Below are 11,032 nucleotides of genomic sequence, written 5' to 3' on the forward strand. Positions count from 1 at the left end.
AACAAAGAGGAAAGACCGTCCAGAAAACAGCCTTCAAACAAAAGCACCACGCTAAAACAATGCAAGCGATAACACAGTAAATGCATCAGCACACACAAGAAGAGAGCGCCTGCACACACATTGTTCTGCACACAAACGCAGTGTACACTTATTTCACACTATTGTGATCTTTCTGCTGGTTTCAGCACAAAAAAAAAATGAGAGCAACAAAATGGCGGTTCAATTGTACCCACAAACTAATCAAAGGTTTCAGAACATTCAGGGTTCTGTAACCCTGGCAATTATTCTGCATATGACCTTCCCATATATAATGTCAATAATTCATATTATTTAGTGTAAAAGGTGATAATTGAATACTGCTTGCAATACAGTCATCCTATGATTCTTACTGTAAGTAATCTAATTTGAAAATAGTGTCCAGCAGACAGGTGGGGTGATGGTAATCCACTTAGATCCCAGTCAGAAAAGGGATCAAGTGATAGGATTTGAGGTAGCCAGGGTGGGCAGGGAACTAAATCTACTGAATATAAAAGGACTGGTGTTGTGAAAACCAAGAAAATATTCTAAATCTAGATTCAGAATCTAAAAATCGGTTACTTCAATACACAGTTCATATTTTTTTAGATGTTTTTTTTTTTGTAAAAAAAAAAAAAAACAGGAATACAGGAATGTATTCCGTTTTTTGAAAATAAACCTAAAAAATGTTCTCATTCCGTATACTCCTCCCACTGACTTCCATATATTTCCTTCTTAATGTTCAGCCTACATTTTTTTCAAAAACCCCTAACGCAAGTGAAAATTCCTAATCGTGGTAGTTTTCTATGAGCACACAAGCAGAAAGGACACATCGCGGAGTGAACTAGGTTCAGAACATTCTTTAAAAAAAATTTAAAAAAGACACGTGACTTTGTTTGGGTTGTTATTATTCTATTTAATATGGTCTACGTCTCGGATTGAAGGTTCAAAAGTCGGATGCTCGCGTAGGCTTAACCTCTGATAAAATTATAGAACTGCTGTAAAGACATAGGCTTCTGTACCTTGCTGTAGGCTGTATGCTGCTGTATGCTGCTGCAACCTGCTCATGTCTTACCGCTCCAGGTGGCCCGTCAACACCCAAGCAGAACAGAAGCTTGAAGTTTTTTCTTCTGAAGCCCCGCCTCAAATTGATTGACATGTGCCCCACCTCTGCAGTTGGGACCTGAGCGTGCCTTTCAGGAGTCGTGTTGGTAACAGTGGGGCGGTGAGGGCAGAAACTAGCCCGGTGTAGCGAAGTCATTATCGGTTCAAATTTAGTAGTAGAAACGGAGAACCGTGCCATGACAATTCCTCACAGTGGAGTGAATCCGACCAGGAAGCGGGAAACGTGCCCTTGAACAGGTTTCGTCGATGTGAACAACAGGTGCAAAATAAACCCTGCGTGAAAGGCTCTCGCGGTGCGGCGGACTAGCAAGGTTAAGAAATGGGCACCGGACACTAACTTAACTAGACTACCTACATTTTCTTTAGCCGGGAAATTGGATTTAACCCTGTAAGATCTTGGTTGTATGGAGCGCCTCGACGAAACTGGTTTCTTTGGGGACGGTACGGCGCAAAAACGTAATTGCTTTGGAGTGATGAACTTTGGAGTGTCCGTGAGCTAGGGATCCGCGTCCTCGCGGGAATTTGTGCCTGTTGCACTTCAATGGAATTGTCATTTCGTTGCAACTTGTTTTATATCAGATTCTGCAATGGATTGACTATTATATTATTTAAATGTCCGCAGTAAAGGAATAAAAAGTTTTTTGATCTTGCCAGGTTGTTTTTTTAAACTGATTTTGTTTTCTGGCCGATTAGCCTTGGTTCGCAATGGAGAACAAAGCAAATGGGACCCGTTCGTCGCACCACTATCCAGGCACCAGCAACACTGCAAAAGACCGAATTCAGAGGTAACAGGCTAACTAGTGTTAGAAAGCTACCGTGGCTAGCTAAGAACACATAGCTACAACGTTTACATCATGCAAATGTTACCTTCACACTTGACACGATAGTTTATTTTGTGGCATGTAAATAATATTTTCCAAATATTAGTCATTTGGATCAGGTGCATGTATATTATAGACTAGGTCATCTGTTTAGCTTATGAGCTTGCAAGTTTTAGTCACTAAAGTTACTGTTTAACTGCTTTTTATTTTTTTAATCATTGCCACTGGCTTACACAATTTAACCGGTATAACCTACAGATAGCTAGCCATTTAGCGAAGTGTTTTCCTTTTCTGGGTATTATATACGCTCTTTATAAAACTTGTAATTTAGAGCCGTTTTTTTATTATTTTATTTGCTTAGTGAATCATGTGATGCAACTGAACGTGACTAGACGATAGCATTAAGTGTTGTGAACGGGGCCGTGGAACAGTTGAATAATGACCACTTTTATCTTTTGAATTAGGATGAAATTCACTTATTCATAAACAAAGATATGTGAATATGACAACACAAGATTGCCATGTGCTTTTCGAGTCGGCTGATCATGAGCTCAAGGCCACTGAAATTCCCACGCCTCGCGTGTCAAATTACTTGGCTCCTTCCAGTATTGATAGTTTATGTTTGGGTCCTGACTTTTTGATACTTTTGTTACTTCGTTACTTTTCAAAGTGAACAAACATCAGTTTTGTTTTTAACGACGCATCTGCGCAACTTACTGCAAATAGTAGTAGCCTACATTTTTATGGTTTGCACACCTTGGTAATAATTTATTGTATAATGGCCTACAACACGTTTCACGGGAATGTGAGTGCCTTTAACATTGCATAAGTTATGTAAAGACAACTTTTGTTTTAGTCTCGTGGCTAGGACACTGTTATTGAACACTAGTGGCTCACATCCTCTTATACGGCCACCATTCACCATGTCAGTCATCCTGCTGGAAAGCAGCTACCTTGTGCAGGTTACTGAGTGGGCTGCAAAAATTCACTCCTCTGCAATTTAAAGAAATATTTTTTGAAATGATGCTTACCTTTGTGTTTTTTTGTTTTGTTTGTTGTTGTTGTTTGTTAATGGGAATATGGGTCATTTATTTCATCGCATTACCAGAATCGATCCACTGTTTTTTTTTTTTTCTTCCTGTGACTGTCCCACATCGCTGAAGGCAGTTCTGTGTGTAGATGGAGGTTGGTAGGGTAGGGGAGGGGGGTGGAGGGGGCTGGTGAGTTGTAGCAGCCGTTTGGCCATTCTCAGCCCACCCTGTGCTTTTGTCCTTGCAGGGTGGATCCTTACGGGTTTGAGAGGCCAGAAGACTTTGATTACGAGTCTTACGAGGAGCTGATGTCAGAGTATCTGGCCGTCCTCACCAGGAGGTCCATAAAGTGGTCAAAACTCTTACAAGGGCACAACAAGGTGGAGCGGAGCCTGAAAGGTGGGTTCCTCTGCACATCCACGCACATCAGGGCTCCTCTGCCACACACACACCAGCGTTCCCATGCACATCAGGGTTGCTATCAGGGCTTGGCATTAACACCTGCCACTGGCCAAAGGCAAGAAGAATTCGACAGTGGCATTTAACTTTGTCACTCTTACCATCCTCTTTGTCGGGTGACCTTTTGTACAATTTTCTATGACAAAAAAAAACTTTGTAGTTTACAAATAATGAAGTCAATTTTAGGTAATACCACACGATACTACAGCTCCCCTAAGCACCGGGTGCACACTGTGTGCTCGTCCTATTGGCCCATCCAGTTTGTTCTCTTGTGACTTGCCTCCTGAGTCGAGCTGGGTGTAACAAAGATTAGAAGGAGAAGTCGACCGAATTTTATCTGTAAAGCAGCATAAACTTTGATAGATGGACATACATGATTTCAGAGTTGCTTTATATAGTTTATTTAGCGCTGCAAAACAGAAAGGAAGGAAGTACTCTTGTCGCAGTCTTTGGTTGAATCTTGTGGCATACGATGCATTAGCCTACACAGGTGTAGTTTTCTCATCGCCAATGGTATTTTGCAGTTGCAATTTAAAACTAATGTAAAAGTAAAAAATAGTGCATCTACAGTGCTTCAACATTTATGTTATTAAATTAATACGTATGAGGGGGGGAATGGAAATGATGTCATGGTCGTCCTGTGTCAGTGGTGCTGTTCGTCATAGCGTCCGTGTTTTCTGCAGTGAAGCGGTATGTACGGAAGGGCATTCCCAATGAGCACCGTGCCCTCATCTGGATGCTAGCCAGTGGGGCCCAGGAGAGAATGGAGAGAAACCCAGGGTACTACCACAAGCTGCTGGAGTCAGAGCATGATGACAAGCTAGTGGATACCATTCGCACAGGTGGGTGTTCTTGGACCTCCACCTCTTCATATTATCTTTTCTTGTCTGGTGCCTTAAAACAAATCATTTCCACTGCCTACACCCTTACCTGTAATTGTGTTTTTGTTATTGGCACTGAGAGCCTGCAAACGGGAACTATTTGCTTGGGTCTTTGTGTCAACTTCTGCTTTGACATTTACATAATATAGAAGCTGAATTTGCTTTCAGTACACACATTCACTGTCAACCAGCAGCTGTGAAGCACAACCGTCACTGAGCTCACCTGTGCTTCTGATCTCACCTGCACTCCCGATCTCACCTGCACTCCCATTGTCTCACATTATTCTGATTTTAGCTTGCATACTTTAAGTGTGGGATGGGGAAAAGCCAACACCACTTTCTCACTATGTTCCTGCCCTGTAATGGCAATGTTATAACATTCACATTCATAACACGTTCCAGTAGCTCTGTGAGAACATTTTGTGATGGCAGTTTTACTCTTGCAGACCTGCACAGGACCTTTCCAGACAACGTTCAGTTCCGCAAAACCTCTGACCCCTGCCTACAGAAGACCCTGTTCAATGTGCTGGTGGCCTATGGACACCACAACAAGGCCGTGGGATACTGCCAGGTGCTGAGGGATCTCTGTGCCCAATGCTAACTCTGTCCTAAATCTGTCCTCTCTGGTGTGGTGCAGTGTTTGGTGGCAGTGTAGTATAATGGGTAGGGAACTGCGTTTGATTCTCAGGTAGGACACTGCTGTTGTACTCTTGAGCAAGGTACCTAACCTGAATTGTTTCAGTTGCATATCCAGCTGTATAAATAGATATTTTGTAAGAATGCTAAAAAGTTGTGTAAGTTGCTCTGGATAACATAGCTCTAACATAGTTTTCAGTGTCTGAATGCCTTTAATGTAATGTTCAAAGGCTCTATTCGTGGTTCAGGAAAGAGGAACACTCCCTGTTATTCACATACGGTGCTGTTTGTTTAATGCAGCCCTTCAGAGCCTTTGAAACGCTGAGGTGAGTGCAGTGTGTACACACTCTGCACGGCTGCGCGTTTCCCTTCGGGAACAGGAGCTGCTTTTGACGCACGCTGCAACTCCGTCTTTCAGGAAGTCTGGGGATTAAATCCACAGCACCTCCTGGCAGGCAGGCAAATGGACATCCCCTATCCAACAGACAGACACTCTCTGACACGGACAGACGGACAGACAGACGTGTGAGCCTGTGGAGTCCTGTGTACTACCCTTGAGTAATCTTTAATTACGTGGGAGTCATGCGTCAGGTACTCAACGCATTTCAAAATGGCGGTTCTGTGGTTTTCTGTCCTGTTTGATCTTTGGGAGCGGCAGGATGCCAGGATGGTCGTCGGCGTGTGATGACGATAGAAAGGCTCTAGTTGGTTTTTTGCTGTGAGTTTGTTCTTGAATGTCCTAGACGTACGTGGACAAACCCGCGGCGTGTGAGCAGCAGCACGGGCAGAGGAAATCGTTCTGCGCAGCAGTTGGTTCAGACAGGAGAGGGTGCATGTCACTGGGATGGGTTTCCATTGGATCTGCACTTAAGTGTCTCTGGGCTCACAGTGAGGAAGTATCAGTGTCAGCAGCGTGTGAAGTATCTTTATTTGAGTTGGGCGGTGTGGGACCGGACGTCTTAGCATCACTATGAAAATAAAAATGGGAACGATACCCTACGCTCCAGTATCAGTACCCTATGCTGTGACGCTGGGTGCTTCGGGGGGGGGGGGGCTGGGGGTGCAAGAGAACCCACGGGAAAAATGCCCAGATCCTGCAGTTTATGAGCACTTTCAGGCTGTGGTGTCATGTCCCGAGAGGTCGGGCAGTCTCACCCCCGATGTCCGCCTGCCTCTGCTTTTTAATGTGGAACATTATTTGTCGTTGCGGCAACATGGATCCCTGGAAGAATGTCAGTGTAACAGAAGGTTACATAGACCTGCCAGCATGTCATTTCTAGATTTTTCTGCTTCTAACATGGTTTACAGTAGTGAACAAAAACATTTAAACTTATCAGATATTTGGAATTAAATCAACAATATTATTTAAACGGAATTATATACTTAATTTCTTTGTATTATAAGCAAACGCAGTCAGCTATATGTATTATTATACCCTTGTTCTTAGATTGCTTTGATGTCATGGTGCCAGGCCAATCAGATATCTCAAATTATTTTATTTCTTATATTATATTATTCAATTTTTTTGGTTGTGGGGTTTAATATTACTCTGAATTTCATGTACTCCCTAAAGGTATGAAGTGTAGAGACTCTTGACTCCAGTCAGTCCTCATGAGAAAATTCTTGAGAATATAAAAAACTGATAAGATGATGTCCCCTGGGTAGAAGTGCTTTCACAGCTGGTCGGTTTTCACAGCTGACGATACAGAATTTTTTTTTCCAAATTCCAGGTCAGAGTTCTAGAACTCAATTGCTTTCAATTGCCAGTAGCGATAGTTACATCAGCATTATTATTATTATAATGTTCAGTGACCTCACACCTCAAAGGGTTAAGGCCAGTTTATAGTCCAGCGACAGAGTGTCGCTCGACTGAAATCGCTGAGCGCTCACGAACGTTCTGTTGTCGCCCGACATTGACTGTGGTCGTCGTCAGCAAAAAAATATAAACGCATTCCTATGATGGCTAGGAGGACAATGGAGGAAGAAGCAGCAGCTTCAATACGCGCTATTATGTCTGTTGTTCCTCAAAAGGACAAAGCAAACACGGAGCGCATATTTCAGGGATGTAGCCTAAATAAAAGGCGCCACTCGTCGGAGGAGTAGGAGTCTCCAGAGGAATGCTCGTAGTTCAAGGATGTGGAGTTTTTCACTTGCTGCACCAGAATGCCACGGAGGAGCTCATCTGATCAGATGCTGTCGCTAGTAGCACAGTGCCTGCAAGGCACAGGCCTAATGCGTTCGTCAATATCACCTGCTGACAGACGAACCTTAACCCTATACGGTAATGTAGGCTACAATTTAATGCTGCTGTTAATAATATAGCTTAGGAGAGAACTATAAGCTGTTAAAGCAAATGGCTGTAAAGCATTTGCCGGCATGGCTAAAATCCCAGATCTGGCTCTCGCAAAAAACTTGCCACCTAATCATCCCCTGATTTAATTGGCTAAAAAATGTTCTCTCCCTCCAGTGGAGCTGCTCAGTGGCCAACGATAGAGGATTGTGGTTGTACTGGACAGCTCCCAGGTGTGAATGTGTATGAGAAGTTTATGAGTGAGTGTGAAGCAGGGCGTTCCTGCAAAAGAGCATCCATGCTCAGCGAACCTACCCTGGGTAAATAAAGGTAAAATAGGAAAAATAGCCGACACAAACACTTTCTATCTAGTGTGCTAGCTAGCCACGACTGTGTCATTGTGACTGTTCACAATACACACTTTTAACATTGGCTAACAGGATAATTCTGTGTTTCAGGGCATGAACTTCATCTCAGGCTACCTCCTCATCATCACCAAAGATGAGGAGAAGTCCTTCTGGCTGCTCGATGCCCTGCTGGGTCGGATACTACCTGGTGGGTCTTATCGCCACCAGCACATCACTCTCTGTTCCTTCTCCTTCACCCGCCCGTCTCATTCACTCGTGTCTCTCTGCACTCGTTTCCCTGCCCTTTCTTCTGGCATCGGCAAGAGACTGTGTGCACGCGTCCGTCTGTCTGCCTGCATGCAGTCAGCTTGTGCATGTGGAGTATTTGACCTCTATGAGGAATGAGGAGTAGGGAGAGAGAGAGAGAGAGATAAAGAGGGAACGGAGAGAAATGGTGAGGAGGTGCGAAGATTGGGAGGAAGCGGGGGGGAGAGGGAAAGACAGAATGGAGAGAGTAGGGGGTGAGTGGAGAAGGAAAGAAAGAGTGTAAATTTAAATAAAATGTTTTTAAAAAGGTGTAAGGAATAGGTGAAGTGTAGCGGGACAGCTCTGGGGTGGCCTGCAGCTCTTCTCCCAAGCTCTGGAAGGCTCTATTTTGGGAGCTCCACCCCTGGGCTATGAATAAACCTGCTGGTGGTCACATGAGCCTTTATCTGCTGTGAGCTTATTGAGACCTTCTCAGCGAGGGGGGGCTAATCCCCCCCGCGTAGACCATGCAGGAAGTGTCGAACCCGGACCCCGTGCCAGCTTCCTGCTCTGGCACCGTGCTCCCTGTGCCCAGACCAGAGCTCTGTCATCAGGTCCCCACAAGCCCTTCAGATACCAGCTGATTTGAAAATATCAATGCAAATGCAGTCAGGTCTCCTTGCCAGATCAGTGCATTAGGCTGTGTCTCCACTCCCAACAGCAGGGTCAAAGGTGTTTGTGTGTCTGTGTGTTTGCGTTACTGTCTCGATCTGGCTGACACACCACAGGCACAGGCTGCCTAGGTTTTTGTAATGTAATTTTATTTATTTCAAAATTATAAGTCAGTGTTTTAGAAACTCCACTGCTTTCAATTACCAGTAGTGATTGTGACATCAGTATTAGAATGTTCAGCTAAGAAGATTCTAGTCACATATTTGTGATCTCCCACATTGACGGGTTCAGAGGAGTCTTCCCTGGCTGAATGTGTGACTGAGTACACTGTGTGACGGCGGGAATGTTCGGTGCGTTTTAGATTACTACGCCACGGCTATGCTGGGGCTGAAGACGGACCAGGAGGTTCTGGGGGAGCTTGTGAGGGTCAAGGTCCCCGCTGTGTGGCAGGTCATGCATGAGCAAGGCGTGATGTGGACACTGGTGGTGTCGCGCTGGTTCATCTGTTTGTTCATTGACGTCTTGCCTGTGGAGGTGAGTGGGACACTTGGGAAAGGGGGTGGAGCAGTGGGTAGGTGGGTGGGGCACACAGGAGGTAGGCGGGACACTGGTGAGGTGGACAGGGCACTCAGGAGGGGGGGAACGGAAATGGGTCAGAGGATGTGAGGGTTACGGTATAAAGAAGGGGTGGACAGGGGTGGAGGGAGGCGGATAAGGATAGTGTTAAGGTGTGCTGTGGGCACAGGTGTGGTCAGGTATAAACACACAGATCAGAGCCTTTGTTTGAGCTGTGCTGCAGAGCCCAGAGCCCGATTCAGCCGCTTGGCTCTCTCTCTCTCTCTCCCTCCCCCCAGACAGTGCTGCGGATTTGGGACTGCCTTTTCTACGAGGGCTCCAAGATCATCTTCCGTGTGGCACTGACCCTCATAAAGCACAACCAGGCACACATCCTGCAGGCCAGGAGCTTCCCTGACGTGTGCGACCGCTTCAAGGACCTCACCAAGGGGGGCTTCGTGGAGAACTGCCACGCCTTTATGCAGGTGAGGGTGTCCAGGTGGATTCCTGTCCCAGTGCAGAGAACGTAGAGGGTCTAGGTCTTCTGATTGACAATGTATCTAATTTACCTGTATGTCAGTGCCATTTTTGTAAAAATATGGATATAACATTTCCACCAGTACATGACACAACTGCTCAGATAAAATAGTCAAGAGAATCCAGTAACCTTGTCTTTCTCTCTCTCTCTCTCTCTCTCCCATTCATGCACAGCTTGACACACCTCATAATGTATCACCTCATAAATGTGTGCATAGTTCAGTCGCATACAGTGTACATGCTTCTTGTATTGTCGTCATCAGTATTTGTCTTTGCTTCTGCAGAGAATCTTCACTGAGCCCGGAAGCTTATCCATGGCAACCATCAACAGGATGCGGGAGAGGTGCCGAGCACAAATCGTGGCTCAGGAATCGTGACCTTGCCCCGCCCCCCTACCCCCTACCCCCACGGACAGACACTGAAACATTCCAAACTCTGATTTGCACTAAGTGTAAAGATTTACGCGTCTTCACGACACACGTACACAGAATCAAACACAGATGTGTGCACGCAGAACCACAGCAGTCCCATGACTGAAGATTCCAGGTGGCGTTTTTCCTAACAGGTGAATTCAATCTTAAAGTGTGGCGGTAGACACCTTACTAAATTTGAAAGCTGTTAACTATATTTTCATAACTTTGCACTTTTTAGCATATATTTTTGGGTAATTCTCATGGTGTAATGAAGCTGTAACATGGCATGAAGTAGCCCTGGGAAGGTACTGTGATTTATTATTTTCCAGATCTGCTATAAGGAACGGCTCTGATGTGCTGATAAGGTGTTGGTACCTCAACATCAGGGGACATATAGATTAGAAAACTTGGAACAGGGGGCACAACTCTTGCATCCTTAAGTAATGAATGTAATCATAAAGCCTTGCTCACCAACAGAAAGGCTAACCGGCTGAGCTATTTTCTGACCTTAACTGCACAATCTAAATCCTTTCTCGATTAGTGTTGCTAAAACATCATGGGGAAGGAAGTGGGTATGAGGATGTTGATTTTTTTTTTCAGCAATATGAAAGTCTGAATGCAATAAACTGATCATCACAACCTACATTCACATTAGAATCACAAGGCAAATTATTTCAGAACTCTAAAACGCGCTCCTTGTGTGTAAAATGCTTGAGGCACTAACCCCTGAAATGGTCATTGATAAAAGTTTTTTTTTTTTCTCCTGCCAAGGTATGGGGTAAATTGTGTGTGGATTGCAGGAGCATTTGTCTTAATGCGTATTTAGGCATTTTAGTTCTTTTACTAAACTGTCAACTTTGTCCCTACGTTTTTATTCATTTCAGCACCTTTCTCTTATTTCATGCCCAAAATCTACCTGTACAACGTACCCTTTATATCAGCATTTAACAGCTGTGTTAAATTGTTTGATGAAGATCATAATAGCTGTAATGTTAGTGACAATT

At 44.5% G+C, this 11,032-nt stretch overlaps 1 protein-coding gene across 4 annotated transcripts; it reads left to right on the top strand.

Annotated features, from left to right (window-relative positions):
* Positions 1–1,164: 1,164 nt before the first annotated feature.
* On the top strand, positions 1,165–10,677 carry grtp1a (growth hormone regulated TBC protein 1a). 4 transcript variants are annotated; one of them, XM_064311385.1, is made up of 9 exons: positions 1,165–1,451; positions 1,834–1,925; positions 3,240–3,391; positions 4,135–4,293; positions 4,779–4,903; positions 7,717–7,813; positions 8,885–9,057; positions 9,378–9,563; positions 9,900–10,677. In XM_064311385.1, exons 2-9 carry the CDS (start codon positions 1,846–1,848, stop codon positions 9,990–9,992), a joined length of 1,065 nt encoding a protein of 354 aa, XP_064167455.1. In that variant the 5' UTR covers positions 1,165–1,451; positions 1,834–1,845; the 3' UTR covers positions 9,993–10,677. The 4 variants fall into 4 exon arrangements, with proteins under 4 accessions (XP_064167455.1, XP_064167454.1, XP_064167456.1 ...); XM_064311384.1 differs by having other exon boundaries at positions 1,166–1,399; XM_064311386.1 differs by having other exon boundaries at positions 1,440–1,581.
* Positions 10,678–11,032: the final 355 nt, after the last annotated feature.

Source organism: Anguilla rostrata, chromosome 15 (assembly GCF_018555375.3).
Source record: "Anguilla rostrata isolate EN2019 chromosome 15, ASM1855537v3, whole genome shotgun sequence".
Classification (NCBI taxonomy): domain Eukaryota; kingdom Metazoa; phylum Chordata; class Actinopteri; order Anguilliformes; family Anguillidae; genus Anguilla; species Anguilla rostrata.

What these genes read in the sequence shown, in the direction of transcription:
- grtp1a (XM_064311385.1), top strand. Translation starts at nt 1,846, where the DNA reads ATGGAGAACAAAGCAAATGGGACCCGTTCGTCGCACCACTATCCAGGC. An exon ending in GGTGGAGCGGAGCCTGAAAG is followed by an intron (nt 3,392 to 4,134) that starts GTGGGTTCCTCT and finishes TGTTTTCTGCAG; the next exon opens with TGAAGCGGTATGTACGGAAG. An exon ending in ACTGCCACGCCTTTATGCAG is followed by an intron (nt 9,564 to 9,899) that starts GTGAGGGTGTCC and finishes TTGCTTCTGCAG; the next exon opens with AGAATCTTCACTGAGCCCGG.